This window comes from Vombatus ursinus, unplaced genomic scaffold (genome assembly GCF_900497805.2).
Source record: "Vombatus ursinus unplaced genomic scaffold, bare-nosed wombat genome assembly UNPS02011369.1, whole genome shotgun sequence".
Classification (NCBI taxonomy): Eukaryota; Metazoa; Chordata; class Mammalia; order Diprotodontia; family Vombatidae; genus Vombatus; species Vombatus ursinus.
The window spans coordinates 4,735,130-4,755,376 of NW_020951147.1; the positions used below are offsets into that span (position 1 = coordinate 4,735,130).

The 20,247-nt window shown below is 53.1% G+C and overlaps 1 protein-coding gene across 1 annotated transcript in view; it reads right to left on the bottom strand.

Annotated features, from left to right (window-relative positions):
* Positions 1–20,242, bottom strand: part of PACS1 (phosphofurin acidic cluster sorting protein 1) — a gene marked incomplete at its 5' end in the record, with an annotated part of 90,290 nt that extends 70,048 nt beyond the window's left edge. Inside the window, one exon of the mRNA XM_027856122.1 lies at positions 20,094–20,242. Coding sequence (XP_027711923.1) covers positions 20,094–20,242 — 149 coding nt within the window. The remainder of the gene's footprint in view (positions 1–20,093) is intronic.
* Positions 20,243–20,247: the final 5 nt, after the last annotated feature.

The following is a 20,247-nucleotide window of genomic DNA, read 5'->3' on the forward strand; positions in this document are numbered from 1 at the left end:
CAAAGAGGTAGGGGCGACCAGAAAGAAAGAGCAGTCCACAAGATCAAACCCAAAATGGCACCGTTCCACGGAGGAAGGACAAGTGGGGGGGGAGACAGAGACAGAGAGACGGACGGGGGAGGGGTGGGGGGAAGCCTGTGCCAAAAGGCCCCTCCTCCTCCTCACTGAGACTCATCTCAGCTTAGGCAGGGGACACTGGCCCCCCTGGACCTCTAATGAGGTTCCCACACTGAAGACCTGCAGCCCTGCAGGAAAGGCCAAGAAATGTGTGATAGAGGCACTCACAAAAAGAAGTAGCAGATCCCTATCCTAGAGACCAGCGAGGAGACACAGGGGACGCGGCAATGAAACGACGTCAACCTCAGCGTTTGTCTGGGGATTCTGGAGAGCCAGGTGATCTGGGGGTGAAAAGACTGAAGAATGGGCAGGTGGAGAAGTTACTCCGAAATGCTAAGAATGCCTTTGGAGGGGGCCAGCCCCCCTCGAGATGGAGTGATTAATCAAGTAAGCTTGCATGTGGACCCAGGGTTATCTGAAAGATCACTGCGTATCTCTGGTGCCCAAGCCTAGGCAAAGTAGCAAGGTGTCAGGCTGGCCAAATGTAGCCAGGTATACTCCAAGGTGAACTGGTACTGCGGGAGCACCCAAAAACCCACTGAATGAACTGTGACACTGAGACAGATAGAATTTCACACACAAAAGTGAGCCTTAGGAATTAAAATTTCATCAGCAGAGTATTACTGCTGGCTGACAACTCCCCAGTCATTTATTAATGGAAAACAGCGGGCTTTGGCGAGAAAGGCTTTCGCTGAACCCCAAAAACCAGCATCCAGAATGGCAGGAGATAAGGGGGCGACACAAGGCTCAGACCCAACCAGACAAGGGGGAGGAGGGCTAGCACAGCCACCCCTGGTAAGTGAGGGGGACGCTCTGGGGCACGCCAAGCTTGGAAGCAGGAGAAACCATTCCGACCCTGGGGGTGGTACCTTTAGGTAGACTTAGGTGCGGCCTCGAGGCCCCAGGCTCCAACCCAGCTGCACGTGTCCTAGGGACGTGGGATGGTAGAAAAACCTGAAAAATACCAGCCCAGAAAACTAGTAAAATATTTAAATAAAAAGCATTTCATGATATCCCTGAGTAGTTTTGAGGCATCGAGAGGTGAAAAGACAAGAGGATGCTCAGGCTGGTCTGTGACTCCAAAGCAGAACTAGAACTCTGTTCACCAGGAAACACTGCTCTGCCATCACTCCACAAAGTGCAGGAGCAAGAGGAGGAGAGAGGGCAGCCTGTTTCCTGCCACACAAGCCTGGCTACCCGCTCGGAAAGGACAACGGACTGAGGTGTCCAGGCAAGGCAAAGGTACTTTTGTACAAACGCTCACTTCAGGGAATCTCCGCTGTGGACTAAGCCAGACTCATAAGAAGGTGCAGGAAAACGCTGCAGGCCCCTCCTCCTGGGCCCAGCATTTCACATCCTCCACAACCCAGCTCCCCTCTCCCTTCTCCCTTCCACCCGGCAGGATGCTGCCTTCGCGGATCCACCCAACTGCTGGGCCTCTCTACCTTCTGAAATTATCGTGTCCACGCTGTGTGTTTATTTTGGTGCTGTTGTCATCATTCAGTCGTTTCACTCTTGTCTGACTCTCCGTGACCTCATTTGGGGTTTTAGATACTGCGGTGGTTTGCCATTTCCTTCTCTAGCTCATTTTACAGAGGAAGAAACTGAGGCGAACAGGATGAAGTGATTTCCCAGGGTCACACAGCTAGAAGTGTCTGAGGCTGGATTTGAACTTAAGTATTGTATTTATTTACCTAGATATATGTTGTGTCTTCCAGTAGAATGTAAGGTCCTTGAGGGTATGGTCTATTTTATTTTTATCTTTGTATTTCTAACACCAAGCAGGGAGCTTTACCCAGAGCCGGAGCTTAACATTTTTTGTAGCTGAACTGAAATTTGTAGCCAACAGCAAGAAAAAGATGCACCTCTCTCAAATTCACCCGAAGGTTCAGAAGACCCTCTACTTCCAGACACCTAAGCCAAGGGAAATCTTATGCCCTGATGGGCAACCATCCCCTTGTTTCCCCAAAGAGCTCTAAGGACTTCTCATGCTAAAGACACACAAAAAGGCAAGGAGAGATTGTCCAGGGGGAAGGACACTGACTGTCCAAGGCTGCCAGGAGGTTAAGAAATCCAGGAAAGTGCCATGGACTGAACAGGATAACTGGAGACCTCCAAGGAGTGACCGTAACAACATGGTAGAGGGTCTGAGGCCAGACTGCACATGTGCTCGCCTGCCACAAAGGAACAGGGGCTCTCCCACACACAGCCCCAACCTGCCATGGTAGCCAACTATCTATTTTAAAATGGAGAAGCCAACTTCCTAAGAAGAGCCATCCCCAAACACTTCTGTTAGTATTTACTCCAGTCTTGGAAAAATGGGGAATTCACACACACACACACACACACACACACACACACACACACACTCTCTCTCTCTCTCTCTCTCTCTCTCTCTCTCTCACAACTTCCCAATTTAAAGAAAATTTTGGTTCACTTGGAAATTCACCAATTCAATTCAATAAATATTTGTTTAGTAACTACACTAACATCAAAATAGTTAAGTCACAGTCCCTACTCTTAAGAAGTTAATTTTTAATAGGGAAGAAGTCCCACAACAACAACTAAGGAGAGGGTGATAAAGCACAGAGGTGTGGTCTAGGGAAAGAAAAAACAAGTGAGTGGAAGGAGAGGAAATGCCAGACAAGCTACTTAGTGTTTTTCTAGTTGTTTGGCAGTGAAAGGAAGGGGAGATTGAGCTAGAGGAGATGGCTGAGTTTTAAGCCTTCCTTCCCTTCAAGTGGGCTGGGATTAGCCCTGCCCCACTTTACTCAGTGATGCTAGGAAGGGATAAAGGGCTCATTGTTCCTGGAAAGCAGGTGTACTTATGATTTCTTCGCTACTGATTTCAAGGCTACTAGTCATTAAAAACATAAAACTGATGCTATCATCTTGGTTATCTGTGTGAGGCTGCCTCAAGAGTTTCTGTAAGAGTCATGTGTCAATCACATTTATTATGCATGCATTCAGTTAGTCAGTCAGTCAGTCAGTCAGTCATTTTATGCCTGCCCTTGGAAGGGAATGTTTCCAAATTAAAAATCTGCTCAACAAAACAAGAAAGGAATGAAAATTTTCCTTTGCTGGCCAAATGTAGCTAGTTGCTATTCAGAAATAGGGTGAGTCTGATTTGAGGAAGAGATTTAAGAGTTCCAATCAGTTTTCTCTAACTCAAAATGTTAAAGGTTTCAAAATTCCTCAGAAGAGGTACTATCTCATACCTATTAGGTTGGCTAATAGGACAGAAAAGGAAAATGACAAATTTTGGAGGGGATGCGGGAAAACTGAGATACATCCACATCATTGGCGGAGTTGTGAACAGATTCAACCATGATGTAGAACAATTTGGAACTATGCCCAAAGGGCTGTAAAACCATATACACCCTCTGATCCAGCAACACCACACTACTGGGTCTGATTCCCAAAAGAGATTAAAAAAAAAGGGCCTATATGAACAAGAATATTTATAGCAGCTCTTTCTGCAGTGGCAAAGAACTGGAAATTGAGAGGATGCCCGTCAATAGGGGAATGGCTGAACAAGTTGTGGTATATGAATGTGATGGAATACTATATTGTGCTGTAAGAAATGATGAGCAGGCAGACTTCAGAAAAACCTGGAAAGACTTATTTGGACTGATGCTGAGTGAAGTGAGCAGAACCAGGAGAACGTTGTACACAATAATAACACCGCACGATGACCAACTTTGATAGACTCCGCTTTTTTCAGCAATACAATAATCTAAGACAATTCCAAAAGACTCATGATGGAAAATATTATCCATATCCAGAGAAAGAATTATGGAGTCTAAGGAGCAGATAGGTGATGCAGTGGATAGAGCTCCAGCCTTGGAGTCAGGAGGATCTGAGTTCAAATCCAGTCTCAGACACATAACACTGACTAGCTGTGTGACCCTGGGAAAGTCACTTAACCCCAATTGCCTCTACAAAAAGAAAAAAGAAAAAGAAAAAGAATCACTGAGTCTGAATGTAGATCAAAGCATACTATTTTCTTTCCTTCTCCTAGTTTTCCTCTTTTGTTCTGATTCTTTTTTCATAACATGACTAATGTGGAAATATGTTTAATATCATTGTACATGTATAGCCTATATCAGACTGCTTGCCATCTTGGGGGGGAGGGGAGGGGGGAGGGAGAAAAAAATGTAGAACCCAATATCTTACAAAAGTGAATGTTGAAAATAAACAAATATGTATATATACCAAAAAAAGGAAGAAAGAAATGATGAGCAGTATGCTCTCAGAAAAACCTGGAAAGACTTAAATGAACTGACACAAAGTGAAATGAGCAGAACCAAGAGAACACTGTTTACAGCAGCAGCAATACTGTAAGATGATCAACTGTGAATGACCTCGCTCTTCTCAGCAATACAATGATCCAAGACAACTCTGAAGGACTGATGATGAAAAATGCTATCCATTTCCAGAGAAAGAACTGATGGAGTCTGAATACAGATTGAAACATACTTTTTATTGTTTTGTCTTGTTTTTTGTTTTCGGTGAGGCAATCGAGGTTAAGTGACTTGCCCAGAGTCACACAGCTAGTAAGTGTCAAGCATCTGAGGCCGGACTGGAATTCAGGTCTTCCTGACTCCAAGGCCAGAGCTTTATCCACTCAGCCATATAGCTGCCCCGATACATACTTTTTAAACTTTAAACTTTCTTTTTCTTGGGTTTAGTTTTTTTTTGGGTCTATGTTTTCTTTTACAACATGACTAATATGGGAATATGTTTTGCATGACTACACATGTATCACCTATATCTAACTGCTTGCTTTCTCAATAGAGGGGGAGAAGAATTTGGAACTCAAAATTTTAAAAACAAATATTAAAAACTTTTTACATGTAATTGGGGAAAAATAAAATACTAAATAATTTTTTTTTAAATCATAAAAAAAATCCTCAGAAAAGACCATCATTCCCACTGTAAAACGAGCAGATATTTTTAAAACACAGCTCAGGACTAGCAACAATTCCCCTCTGTGTGTGTAGAGCGCTGTGTTACAAACATTAGCTTGCAATACCTACCTCCCAAGAGGAAGGGAATTGTAACTGCGCCCATTCTCATGGCTTCCACTGTACCCTCCCTGGACTCTTGGGCTCCAAAGCTACCTCTCAGCTATCTGTCCTGATTAGAAGAACAGTACTAGCAATCCTTCCCACTAGACACTGCAACATTCCGTCCGGCCATCTTCACACACACACAGACACACCTCCACCCTGCCCCCAATAAACAAAAGACTCACAGGTGCTGTCAGAAGTTCCCGCCAGGTCAGTGGCGCCTGGATCATCTCCCCAGCTCACCCCCCTTAGTCACCTGTCTGGCCAGTTCATTCACTGCTCACTGCCTTGCACCAGGACCACTAGGACAGCTCTCTGTCCCTGGTCTCCCCGATTAAGGCCCATGTCCTCCAGGACTATTCTTGCCCTCTTGGTCCTCCCCTTTCTCTGAACTCCTAAAGCACAGGGAACCAGCCAGCCCCCTGACAGTGGCCCAGGTCAAACAAAGGGCACAGCCTTGAAGCTTTCCATCCTGGCCTCTGCATACAAACCATTAACATCACAAGGATTCCATCAAGTCAACTCAAGGTCCCACTAAGATGCAACACTATCTTTTTTTAACAATGGAAATAGCGACAAGACGGACAGAAAGCAAGCTTCTATTTATTTAGAAAGTAAAAAGATGCTATTGATTAAACAGGTCACAGGCAGGATACTCAAATGAAAGTTCAAACAATCTTCCAGGGTGTAAAAACCGGCATCAGGAATAGCTAAAACTGGGGCAGCTAGGTGGCAGAGTGGATAGAGCACTGGCCCTGAAGTCAGGAGGACCTGAGCTCAAATCCAGCCTCAGACTAGACACTTGACACTTACTATCTGTGTGACCCTGGGCAAGTTACTTAACCCCAACAGCCTAAACATTGAAAATTAAAAAAAAAAAAGGAAAGAAAGAAATAGCTAACACTAATTAAAACCACAGAACGTTTGGGCCTGAAGGCCCAAAGGACCCCGGGAGAACCCCAGACAGAATTCAGGTCTCCCAGCTCCCCAGGTCGGCACTTCCACCCCTGCACCGACCTGGCTCCAGGCAATAAGAGGCCCCACTGTCCATGCCAGGGGAGACAGCCCCCGCTCCCCTGAAGCTGCCTGCCTGCCTCAGCTAAGGCTCCCACCACTCTGGCCTTCCTCCAGTTCAAGGACAAGGCAGCCCTACTCCAGCTCTCCTAGAGGTCTCATACCTTTGAATGGAGGCCCAGAAAACTGCTTTGAGGATTCTCTCATTAACCTGCATGGAATTTCTGGGAGGTAAGAAGAGAGAAAACTGAGGTCAAGTGATTTGCCTCTCAGCATTTAGAAAGCCAATAACGAAATGGCTTTCGGCAGAAGGGGGCCTCAGGGACAGCCAAGGGAAGGAGCTGAGCATCCACACAGAGATGGCACCCAGATGCCATCTCAGCCCTAAAATGGTGACTGGACTGAGAAGCCACTGGAGGGCCCGGGCAACAGGGAGCAAAGGGAAAGAGGGGAGCTAAGTGCACAGAATGGGACAGGCCCAAGGTCCAAGGAGGGGGTGCTGAAGGGTTCAGAATCCCAGGACAGGGAGATTCAGTAGGGAAGGAAGCTGGGAGGGCTAGGCCCCTCAGGAAGAGGCAGGTAGAGTGGTGGTCAGTGTAACAGTCGAGGCTGGAGGTCACCAGCTGGCTCACAGCTCTAGGCCACAAGAGACATTTCAGGGCATCTAGCCCCTCATCTCGAAAACAAAGAAATGGAGGCCCAGGGAGGGGAAGGGATTTGCCTGTGGTCACATAAGGAAAAACCAGCAGAAACAGGATCTGAACCCAGACCCCGCCTCTGATCACAGAACAAAGCCCTTCCCTCGGTGCCAGGGAGGTTATCAGTGAGTCCACCAAGAACAGGAGCTTAAAAAAAAAGCTCCCCAATGCAACTCTCCATTGTACCAATGAAATACAATTTGGCAGTGATCACTATCTGCAAAATCTCATGCTTTTTCCTTTCCTTTTCAAAAATAGCTCCCGTTCCCGATCAGCCAAATCAATCCCCGTGCCACAGCGGCTGCCTCTTCCAAAGCTGCTCCAGGCCCCAGAGGCTGGCTGTCTGCAGGAGCAGCCTCCTGGCCCGCATCAGGAAAACGGGAACAGCAGACAGGCGCAGGCCTGAGGCTTCAGCAAGAATCTCGAGGTACCTGATGGCGGGCCTGGGTGAGGGGGGCTCAGAAGGCAGCGGTGCAGCCCCCCGAATCAGGTGGTCAATCGATACTACTCCATCTTCCATCAGCAGCTCATCAATCACCTAAAACCTCATCAACAGGCAGCCGGGCTCTGCACCTGCTCCACTCACCCCTGGTGGCCTGTCCCCCTCAACCACCACCCAAAGCCTCCCTTCTCACTTCCGGGCAACTCCAGCTCCCATTCCACAGATCGCCATGCCCCCTCCCCCAGGCGGTCACCCCCCCCTCTGCTCCCCCCTTTCCAGCATCCCCCACTGGGGCAGCGAGGTGAAGCAGCGGATAGAGCGCCCAGCCTGCGGTTCCCTAAATTCAAATCCAGCCTATGACCCTGTGACCCTGGGCAAGTCACCTAACCCTGTTTGCCTCAGCTTCTACACCTGTCAAACCACTCCAGCATCTCTGCCAAGAAGACCCCAAAATGGGATCACAAAGAGTTGCGCAGGATTGAAAAGCAGCTCACCGACAACAACAGTTCACCAAATGGGCCAGGTAACTGCTGGGGAACAGGGCTCGAGGATGACGACACCTGATCCCAGGGATCCCCAGAAACCAGCCCACCAGCTAGGGACCCGAGGCAGATGCAGAGCATTCCTGAGGGCCAGAAGACACTGTTCTGATGGAGAGCTGTATGGAACACCCTGAGTTCTCCAGCTCGGGCACACTCCATCTCCCTCTGAACTCCCTAGGGGGGCTGATCTCCAATAGCCAAGAGCAAAACTGAGAACTAGAATTTTCTCTCTGACAAAGTCAGTCATAGATTCACGGGTTGTTAGAGAAACCGTCCAATCCGACCTCCTAAGAAGGAAAAGAAACTGAGTCGGAGAAGCATGACACCCTGCCCAAGATGGCACCACAGATATCAAGTGTTCAAGCTCATTTTACTAAGAAATGCTAATAATGATTCTCAAATATTCCAACAATGCCGTGATCTAACCGACTGGAATGTTGCTGCCAATGACACAGCCCGTCCACACTTGCCCAGCCCGTGTGTGGACTCTCGTCCACCCCCCAAGAAGGGAGCTTCCCTCCCTCCAAATATACCATCCCACGTCTCCCCCCCAGATCCCAGAACGTGGTGCCTCCTTCCTCCTCCTCTTCTGCGGGGCCCTTCAGCACACAATGGTGAGATGCCCTCGGACACCATGGCCTCCACGATGCCCAATCCCATCACCACCACAAGGCCTCTACGCCCATCATCAAGAATTTGGAATTTTTCTCTCCAAACCTTGCCCCCTCCCCTCACTGGGACCTCCACCATCAGCTCTCACAGGCTCAGGATGCACTTTCCTCTTTCACCAGTCTTGACCCTACTATTAGTCAGGTCGACCTTAGACTCTCCTCTATTTTTGAAACCCTTCACGACTACCTTGTCCCGTCATCGCTTGGGATCTGTCGGGCCCTGACCCTGGCCTATCTCCACCATCCACCTCCTCCCCTCCTACTGTATAGGAGGAGGTCCCATACTATCCTGGCTGAGTCTACAAATCCAGGTGAACTCATCTAATTCGGCCTTCAAGGCTTTTTACTCTGCCCAAGGTGCCTCTATCCCATTCCCAATTCAGCTGTTCCAAGGCCGCCTTCTTCATCCCCAGCCCCTCTGCTGACCCTCTCTCCATACTTCCCTGAGAAAATGAAGGCCAGTCACTGGCATCACCCCCCATACACCCCCCCTCTTCTCCTCCTTCCCTCCCTCCAATCTTTGACACCTTTGTTCTCAGCAAGCCCAAGACTTCTGCTGCTCTTCACAGCCTCCCCTCCTCTCTCCTCAGGCCGTCTCTCCCTCCCTGCTCCTGACAGACGGTCCAAGGCTCCCAAGCCATAAAGCCAAGCTCTCCTCTTCCACAGTCAAAGTCCTAGAAAAGCGCCGACGACCACCACCCTTCCTCTCCGTCACTCCTGAACCCTCTGCAATCTGGATTCTGACCTCCTCGCCCCTAAATGCTAATTAGCCCCTTCTGTTGGTTGTCTGCATGTGGTGTACCCACTGTGAGGCGGGCAGGGACCGTTCTGGGTCTGAGCACAGTGCCTGGCACACAGCAGGTGCCCAAAAGTGCTTGTGACCTTGTTAACTGAAGCGGCTCTCTCTAAAATGACAGGAGCTGATGCTTGCGACCACCCTCTTCTCCAGTCTCCCCTTTTTGGGGTGGAGTGAACTTCTCAGGGTTCCTTTCTCAGTCTCTTCTGTGGGATCCTCGCCCATGGCTCCCCGAGCTGCACAGGTGACCCCAGCTCCTCCTCTCAAACCACCTACTGGGCCTTGGGAACGGGATGGGCCACAGACTTTCACGTGCAGCCTGTTGCCCAAACCCGCCTTTATTCCAAATCTCCCTATTTCCATGGAGAGCACTGCCACCCTTTCAGACACCCCCCTCCACAACCTGGAATCTTCCTCCATCCTCCCTCCGCTAACCTCCCATACCGAAGCAGCTGCCAAGCCTACCTCCCCTACATCAGGACCCATCCCCCACACATCCACAGGGCCAGTTCAGGCCCTCACCCTCCCTGACTAGACTGGACCACTGCAAGAGAAAGCACAGACCCGACCCTCTCATTCACCTGCTCAAAATGCCCCCGTGGCTTCCCAAGGGCTCTCAAAGGAGAGGCCGGCTGGGCCTCAGGGCCTGGGGCTGCGCAGGCACTAACCACTGGCTGAGCCTTCCTCCAGGCCAGGCACCAACCAGCCTGGGGCTGCTGCCCCCAGGGCAAAAGAAGCCACTGCATGCCCACAGAGGAGGGCTCAGGCCTCTTCGAGGACAGGGACCAGGGGACTTTCCAGCTTTATCCCCACAGGGCCTGCCACATACAGGTGCTCAACAAAAGTCTGATTCAATTAACTGACCTTAACTCAATGAGAAGCCAGACAATAAACCCTTATCAAGCTCCTAACACAGAACACAAGGAACAGCTCCTTCCCTCAAGAAGCTGACATTCTATGGGGGAGGACAACAGGTGCACCAATAACTAAATACAAGAGCTACACAGCTGGGCCACAGGAGGACCCAGGCTCCAATCTGGCCTGACACCCCTAGCTGTGTGACCCTGGGCAAGTCCCCAGCCTCTCTGTGCCTCCTCAGTTTCCTCATCTGTCCGATGGGTATAAAATAGCACCACCCTCCCCAGTACTTGGGAGGCTAAGTGAGTTAATGAAGGTAAGGCACTCTGCAAATCTGAGAGCACTCTATAAACACTGGCAATTATTATAAAAAGTAATTTCAAGAGCAGAGTCCCTGGGGTGTGGGGGGGTGGCCGTGAGGGAAGCTGGTGCAAAGGAGAGGAGGAGGGAAAGGGGCGTTCCGAACAAGACGTCGATCTTCCTGTAAACTGGCGGGCACAGACACCGCCAACTTCCTGGGCCGCACGCAGAGACCCACGGGGGTCTCAAGGAACCCGTCTTCATTTCAAGAACCGTCCGCTCATCTTCACTGGCAGCACGAAGCGAGGATGGGAGGGGGAGGACGAGCCAGCACTGGCTGGCTGCCCAGTCCGTTTTTCAGAGGCTTTCTCGTGGCCGTCAAAGCAGAGGACCCCACCATCTGCCGGTGGGAGTCTGGCCGAAGACCTCCAGCAGAAGTCTAACGATGAGGCTGGGCCAATGACCCATCATGCACGTCAGGCCTGCCACGGCAAGGCCCAGCCAAAGGAACACCAAAGGGGTCTCGCACTAATCACAGCTTCGATTCACACAAGAGCTCAAAGCTCTCAATGCACACGTGGCGGCCCTTCACGACAACCCCAGGAGCTAAGAGAAGGCCACTGAACAGATGGGAAAAAGGAGGCCAAAGAGGAAGCTTGCCCCCTCACGCGGAAGGGCAGAATCCAAACCGCACTGACTGGCCATAAGGCTCCAAGATTTCCTGAAGCAACCTGACGCTCTTCTACAACGGCTCAGATCACGAAGGCTCGAGCACGCCCACACGTGGCCTGCAACCTGACGACGGCCAGGAAGGGAGGCCTGACGGAGAGGCCAGAACCGCCGCTGGAGATGAGCGTCCAAGCAGAGATGCTGGGCCCCGAACTCATCTGCTGCAAAGGGCAGAGAACAGCGCCGAGACACGATCACATTCTCCTGAGCCTTGGAACAACGTCGGTATATTGAGTTCTAAACCGAAGCCCTCACCACAGTAACTACAAGAAGGAGCGAAGCATTCAAGCAGCCCTGTCTGAGAAGGCAGATGCCAGATTTGACGTTTATCAGATGTGGGACCTCTGCAACGCCCCCAGCTCCCGATCCCAGAGGGTGGCAGTTAGCCGCAATCTTCCTCTGTCCCCCAGAGGGGCCTCTGTCTGTACATGGGAGGACACTCCAGCTGAAGGAGGCATACTCCAGGCACTCCACTGTGAAATCTGCCCCTCTTGGGATGGCTACAGCTTTTCCCGGAGGAGTCTGGCCAGCTGCACCTGGGAGAGAGCCATCTGGTCAAGGGGGCCCAACACAGAGCTGGGCCGGACAGGCATGGGCCTCCACTATCTCTTCTGTACATGGAAGCTGGTGGGACTGACCTTCAGGAACAAAACTGCTGAGCAAGCTGGGTCTGGCCCAGAGAGAGCAGGACCTTCACCTGCAGATGTCGGGCAAAAGGAGAAAACTGGGCCAGGAAGATGCCTTTCAGCAACAATGCAGGCCTGACGCTAAGAAGGAAAAACAGAGGCTGGAAGGTTTGGCAAAAGCCTACCCTCTGACGATAAGGGCCTGTGTGGAAATACAAAAGTCCCCATGGAATCAGGGACATAAGACCTAAGAATATAAGGGGAAGGAAAGAAGAGGGGATAAGCATCCATGAAGTACCTACTAAGTGTCAGGCGATGTGTGAACACCTTACAAATATTATCTCATTTGAGCTTCACACAACGCTGTGAGGTAGTGCTGATATCATCTGAATTTTACAGTTGGGGAAACTGAGGCAAACAGCATGAAGTGACTTGCCCAGGGTCCTACAGCAAGTACGTGCGTGCCTCAGGCTGGATTTACACTCAGGTCTTCCTGGCTCCAGGCACAGGGCTGGTGGCCCTGCAGGAGTTCAGAAAAGGCAAGAGCTCACTTCTGACAGGCATCGTGGAAGGATTCCTGAATCCTGGGGGAGGGGGAGATGGGGACCCTGAAGGATGGCTAGGATTTCCACAGGCTGAGATGGTGGGGAAGACAATCCAGGCAGAGGAAAAGGCAGGTGGGGAAGGGCCTGAGGGGAAACCCTGAGCAGCCCCTCAAGGACAAGGCACATAAAAGAGGGGAGACAAGAAGCTGGGCACAGGAGCAGGAAAGCCTCGAATGCCAAGACGAGCCGGACTCAGACCCTATTCAGGATGATAAGACAACTGGCTTCTGGCCTCCTCTGAACTCTGATGTCATCAGCGAGGCTGGTGCGCGGGAGAGAGGACAGGGAGGGGCTCAAAGCCAAGAAACCAGTCCAGGCAGGCAGCGAAAGGATGGCCCTGGCAGCCTGGGGGAGGAGAGCCAGCCCCGGGCCCAAGCTGGCAGAGCTGCTGACCTCCCAGCGGCTGGGAGGCTCACACGGACCAGGATGTGAAAACACTTGCCCTGCCCCCACCCCGCTCCTTTGCAAAGGGGGGGGGTCTCTATGTGTTTGGAATAACATGAGATCTTCTTCAAAACTTTGGTTAGTTTTTCTCTATTTTTTCTAATCTTTTTTCTTCTTTGCTATAAGAGATGTCTCTCTGGGAGAGAGAAAGAGGTTACATGTAGGTGATATAAAAACAAAATAAACTGGTAAACTATTTTTTGATAAAAAGGGAAGTGCTTAGGGCAGCTAGATGGTACAGTGGATAGAGCTCCAGCCTTGGAGTCAGGAGGACCTGAGTTCAAATCCGGACTCAGACACTTGACACTTACCAGCTGTGTGACCCTAGGCAAGTCACTTAACTCAACTGCCTAACCAAAAGCAAACAAAAAAAATAAAGGGAAATGCCAAACCGATGAACAGAAGGTGGGCATCAGTCATGCCCTCAGACGTCCTGCACTGCCCCCTCTGATGCTCTTGATCTGGAAGGTTGTCTAGCCTTGGTGGATGGGACCCACAGGGTGCCTGGAGATCCCTCAGACATTCAGGGGCCACACACTACAGTGGAAAAGGAGCTTTGCCTCACTCAGGGTCCTACAGCAAGTAAGTGTCTCAGGCAGGATTTGCACTCAGTCTTCCTGACTCCAGGGGCAGGGCGTGTGGCCCTGCAGGAGTTCAGAAAAGGCAAGAGCTCACTTCTGACAGGCATCATGGAAGGATTCCTGAATCCTTGGGGAGGGGGAGATGGGGACCCTGAAGGATAGCTAGGATTTCCACAAGCTGAGAAAAAGGCAGGCAGTGAAGGGCCTGAGGGGAGACCCTGACCAGCCACTGGAGGACAAGTGGGCTAAAGCCCCAGCTCCATCGTTTATGACCACTGTGACCTTGGGAAAGTCCCTCCCCATTGCTGGGGCCAGGTTTCTCCTCTGTAAAATGGGAGAACAGGACCAGGTGACCTCTGAGGGCCCTACCAGGTCTAAAGCTAAGAAGACAACAAACATACCAGGACCTCATCAGACACCGGCCGTGAAGAAGACGATGACCTGAAGAGCTGGATTAGGGAGGAAGACAGGCTTAGCTTTGGACCCATGCAGACATGCCATAAGGCAGGCCTGAACAAAGCCAATGGCAGGGAAAAGACAGAAAAGACGGACGAGAGACCCTGCAAAGGAAGGATGGACAGGATGGGCCAAATGGCTGCAGGCGGGGCAGTAAGGAAGCCGAGCCTCGTGGGCAGAGGCGGAGGGGCCAGCGACACTTCCCAACCGAGCCCCAGCATCTTCAAGCTCAACCATCGCCGCCCAGAGGAAGGACGAGGGGGACAGAACAACCTTTTTGAGAAAGATTAGAGAACATCGGGATCCAGAGGAGACAGAGCGGACACCCCTGACCTTCAGCCCTCTGCCCAAAGGCCTCCAGGGAGGCTGGCCCCACCCCCACCCCTCCCACTGGGGAAGGTCTGTCCTAACAGCCAGCCTCAAGCCCCCTCTCAGCAACTTCCGTTCATTGTATCTGGTTCTGCCCAAGTGGGTCAAATAGGAGAGATTCAAGCAGCTGTCAGAATCGGGACATGCAGCCACTCAGACACTGCTGCTATTAAGACGCTGGACTGCTTTAAAAACACGTTCCCCTTCACCTGGCATTCTGCACAGCTGCCAGGAGAAACGTTTCCCCGAGCAGCTCCGCCGTGCCCAAGCTAAGCTCTGCAGGCCACAAGGGGCAGCCGATCTCAGGAGGGACACAAACCAGGCGGGAAAACCCAGGCCACGAGTCACAGCCCCTGAGCTCTGGGCCTAGTTTTATTGCCAAGGCCACAAGGTAGATGGTTCTTTTCTCTGAACCTCAGTTTCCTTATCTTTAAAATGGGACATAATTCTTGGCCTGCCGACATCATAGTGTTATCGGGATCAACAACATACATGAAAGCCTCATATAAAGAAGAGTCATCTTTCAGTACACGAACACCCGTGCAGCCTAGAAAAACTCCTGGTGTGGGAAATCCACCCACTACCAATCAGCCCAGAAGCCACACAGTAAATCCTGGGGCCTCCCTGGAGGAGAAGCACTGAGGGTATGAGCGCTTTGCCGCAACATTCCAGCCCCGGGACGTCCCAGCACAACACAGCGCACTGAGTTTGTCCAGAGGCACCTGCCTCAGGAGGCTGCCGAGATCTCCTAAGCCACGTGTGCTAGAGAAATGGTGGGATCTGAATCCCTCCTGTCGCCTTGACCGCCGGATGGACAGATGTCAAGACACCTCAGCGCCCTGACCCCCAGGGTCTTTTCTGTCTGAAGACAAAAGCGTGTCTGGTCTGGGACATCCCAAGGACAAAAGGAGGCAGAAGAAGGCCCACCCCTCCCCACCAAACCACACCAGTGAAGATTTCTACAAGCCAGAGATGAGAGGGCTGGCAGGCGACAGACTCGTCTGCCCTCTCCTCAGCCCTCCTTCCGGGCCCACGACAGGCAGGAGCAAGGCAAGAGAAGGAGGCGGCTACACGTCCTGCAGAGCACTGTGAAAAGACACCACCTTCCCAAGCCTGCACACTGGGCCCAGGCTGCGGTGGGTCACACCATCCCCTCGGTCCATCACCTCCCTCCAGAGGGAGACAGCCATTGGGCGGCTGGGCAAAGTCTGTCAGAGAGAGCTGACTTGTGGTGGGAACTGCATTACACGTCACAACTGTCTGTGCACATCCCAGTCTGGCGCAGATCACCCACAAAAGAGGACCTAGAAGGCGCTGCTCTCAACACACATTCATCAGAGAGAGGAAAAAATGACCCAAAGAGCACCTGGTGTTTATCTGCTGTTTGTCTTTCCAGAATTCAAAGCCCTTCCTTCCCAAGAGGTGTTAAAATAATGGCTGATAAGCCTAAGAGAAAGCAGTGAGAACAAAAAAATTAACCATCAGCTTCCACGGCAGAACCAGAACAAAAACTCACATGTTCTGGCCCTTAGTGTCCTAAGAGTTCTACAGCCTGAAACCATACATGCGTTCGCACAAAGTCCCAACCCAAACAGGGCCCCTCTCAGCACTCACACCAGGAGCCCCAGCGGGCTGACAACCGAGGGCACAGATGAACTGTACTGCCAGAGCCAGGAACACAAAGGCAAAAATGAATCACAGGCTGCCCTCAGGGAGCTGCCATTTCATCAGGGAAAACACCCAGTGCTCCCTACAGATGGCCCTCCAGCCAAGCCAGGAAAGGCTGTGCCGCTGCCCCACCCCAACTATGCCACTGGCAAAGCAGGGTCTGCAACCAGAACTGGGAGCATCTAGAAAAACAAAAAACAACCTGAGGCAGGATGAAGAACAGAAGTGGCCCCGTGGGCCATTCCCATTTCGAAGCCCGGCCTGGGCAGAGGGCCCTGAGCAACCTTAGCAGCAGCAACTGTCTCGGGCCACCAGCCCAGGTTTCTAGCAGGTGAAAGGGAGCACGGCTCCAGCCTCTGTGCTCCCAGGATGGTGAAAACACCGGGACAAACACGCAGGGCCCTCCGCCGACTCCTCTGGGGGCCTAGTATCTGAGACTAAAGATTGAGAATCCCAACAGTCGGGGAGCCAGAACCACCCGAAGCTTCCCCAAGCCTAGCGATGCCAGGAAGAAATCATCCCAGAGCCAACTCAGAGCCCTGATTTGATTCCAAGACCCCAGCTAGAGAAGACCAGAGTCCTCTGACGCTACCTGGGGACCCGGGGCTGGAAGCTCATTCCAGACGTCGAGGCTCCCAAAAGACTGCCCAGAACCAGGGAAGCAGCCGGACCGGGGCCCCTCTTTTAAGCTCTCCAAGAGGGCTCCTGAAGCACAACAGGGGAAACTTCCTTAAACACCCAGAAAATCCAAAGTGAGAAGAAATCCAAGCTGGGAGTACCCAAATGTGCGTAAACAAGCCACGGAGAGAGCCTCCAAGAAAGTCATCTTCTCTCTGCCCGGGAGTCTGAGATTCACGGGGGCTGTGGCTACAGTTACACAGATAGAGGCACAGTGTTCTGTTACTAGCCTGGCAATCTGAAACCCAATCTTCCAAGACAGGGCAGCTCTGAAAGCCCTTGAAAACCCCTCAAGACACAGAAAGTTGACTGGGTCCCACTGCTTGGGCCGTCCTAACTAAAACCTTTGCTATAAACAGCACTTGTCTCTGGACGTATTCGCCATCACGATGGCCCCGAGCCGCCAGCAGTCAAAGGGCTCCCTCAAGAAACCCTGAGACGATGTGACCCTGAGATGGCGTCACCTTTCCTCAAAGCACCCCAGGGCGCCTCAGGGAGGATGACTCAGCCCCCGGAGGGAAACGCTGCCAACTTTAGCTACTCTGGCCCATGCCTCCCAGCCAGCCAGGGCTCACCTCGAGTGACCACCCCAAAGAATTCGGCCCAAGGGGAAAAGTGACTGGCGGCTGCTATCCCCATCTGCGTGGGCCACCGAAGAGGCATCACAACCAACGTTCTATCCATGCCGAATTCAACCCTTCTTCTGCGTCTTCTAAACTCAGTAACTCCAAACAAGGAGAGAAGAGACGGCAGGTAAAAATGCTCCACTCGTGTCTCTTTTGTGGAGAGGAAGATGTCTCGGGCCTCCTAACAACTGCGCAAACGCCCGACAGCAAAAGGACCACCAGACAAGTGGCAGGGTCCTTTGACCCTTTGCTTTCTGCAATCTTCAGCAGAGATCCTGGTAACATTCCTGTGCACCCTTCACCCAAGACCACGCACGGTCCTCCTCTCGTGTCCTGAGTACGAAGAGTTAACTCTGAGGATCTTGTCTGATTTGTGCAGGCGAGGGCTCTCACAAGTGAGAGCCTACGCTCTGGCACTGCCCGGGCTGGGCGTCTGATGAATGCCCACTGACATGAGCACGAGGGCAGAGACCTCAGAGTTAACTGGCCAGAGGTATTTAGCAGTCGGAAAGTCCACTTCCTTTGCCCTCAAAGGATGTCATCTTCCTTCCTGCCCAACTGTTCCACAGGGAGATGGGTGGGCCCTGGGACAACGTCAGGGAGCCGGCCAGATGGGGTCAGGGCCTGAGATTACAGTAAGCATGACGTGGCCACACGGGCAGACACAAGAAGGAGCTGCCCTGCCCGAAGCTCTCGGACCTCGAGAGCCTCCTGGTCTCCTTACCAGGGGCTGTGGGTCGCCACTAATAAAATCAAGGGCACCCACTGTATCAGGCCCCCATCTTGCCAGCTCCTTGTGCCTTTCCAAGCCCACAAGCCTGCACAGGCAGCTGTCTGGACGTCATCAGCTAAACCTCATGATGGCAGGAAAGGTAGGCAGGCATCACTGACACACCAGAGTTCGCAGGAATTCCAAGGTCAACAGGGCCGTCTTTAAGTGATGATTCTATTATGGTTGGTCTGGACAGAAAGAGGAGCAGGGCCCACTAGCGCCAAGTACATTACGAAATATGAAGCATCCACCTCTGGGGGTGCCGAGCTGGGCTTGGCACAAAGTAAGCTAAATTAAGCTCTCGGAGTTTATAAAATAAACCACCCAGAAAAGGGGGAAGATGGAGAGACGAGGAAGCAGCAGGCAAAATGAAGGGGGAGCTGCCGGGAAGGATGTCCCCTCGATACAGCTCTCCCTCGTGGACCCAAAGAACAAGGTGCCCAGAAAGAAGCACAGGCCTACAGGAATCTACAGGCAGCACCCGGGACTCAGCACTGATTAAGCACCTACTGCGTGCCAGGCAGGAGAGAAAGGTAGCACCTGCCCTCAGGGTGCCCTCAGCCCTGGCAGGCTGAGCTGGAGGGAATCCTCTCCAACCTCGCCAACAGGTGCCCCTCCAGGAACTGCCCGGCTCTCCCACACAGGCCCTCGGGAAGCCTCCTCCTGCTCCTGCCGCCCAGGGAGCTGCTCTCCACAGGAAGCAGAAACCACCCCACACTTAGGGCTACTTTCTCAGCAGAGGGGAATCCCTCTGAACCTCCCTGGCCGAAAGCCCACAGAGTGGAGCAGCACCTGAGGAAGGCACCGGAAGAAGAGGGACCTGGGGAACACGGAAGCGCTCTGGGCATCGGCCGAGTGGGAGGGGATCCCTGGAAATTCTGCAAGGACAGAAGAGGACAGAGATGGAGGGCAGATGCCCCTCCGGTGGCACCCTGGGAGAGCCACGTGGGGGAGACAGGGACGATCTGGAGCCAGAGGCCAGCTCAGCCACCTGCCCCCTGCAAGCCTCTGTCTCTCTGAACGGGGGGAAGCCGGACCGGCCGCCTCACCGGTCGCTGTGCCAGGGGAAGGCAGAGGGCTGGGGGCCAGACGAGAAGCTTCGGTCACAAGCTGCACGTGAAGCAATCCGTGGGGGAGCACCGATGAAGGGCACAAACTCCCAGGGACGCCACCCCTCTTCTCAAAGGGCTTGCCCGAGCATTGGGAGGGTAACAGGCCACACAAAGGGGCACATAAAGAAAACAGGCGCAAGGAAGTCTGGGGAGGAGAGAGAAGAGTCAGAGCGACAGTGCCCAAAGTCTGGAAAAGCAGGTCGGGCGGCCAGGTGGAGAGGGCTCCGAAAGCACACAGGAGCTTATGGATTGTTCGGACCCTCCGGGGACAGCCAAGCATGAGGCTCACCCCCACTCTGTAGCAGGGAAAACTGAGGCCGAGGCGCCCTCCTCCAAGGGCACCCACCCACACCTGCGGTGACAAGGCTGCCACCCACAAGCGCTGCCCGCCAAGGGCAGGCGATGGAGCTGCCCAGGGGGCAAGGGTCAGAAGGGCCGCGGGCACTGGGTTCGAGTCATCCCCGACACACGCCACCACGACCCCTGCCACCGGAGAAACTCTGGACGAGTTACCTAAGGCCTGGGTCTCCGCGTCCTCACCTGCAAACCGGGAGGGGCTGGACCGAACGGCCCCCGAGCTCCCCCAGATGTCAATGAACGTCAGGAAAGGCCCGCGGGCTTACAAAGCCAGAGGGGCAGCCCGAACACCCGGACCCGCCCGGGAGCCTCAGTTTCCCCCCTCGGTCAAGCCTCGCAGCAGCTGCTTCACGCGGCGCGGGGCGGGGGTGGTTCGGACACCCGCCTAGCTCAGCACCCCCAGGGGTGGACAAAGGGCGCGCCAGGCGGCCCGGCGGGGTGACCTTGGACCGGACCGGCCTGCTGCCTCAGTTTCCTCGCCCCGCCAGGCTCCGCAGGCAGGTGGGGGCGGGGCCGCCCCTCCCCCCGCCCCTCCCCCGCTCACGTGCGCGCCGCCTCACCTGGGCACGCAGCTGGCCGAGCTCCGGTCCACCTCCCAGGTGGCGTACAGGTTCATCTGCACCGGCGCGGGCGCGGGGCTGGCGGCGAGGCCGGGGCCGGGCCCGAGGGCGGCGGGGCCCGAGGCCCCAGGCCCGGCGGCCGCGGTAGACGCGG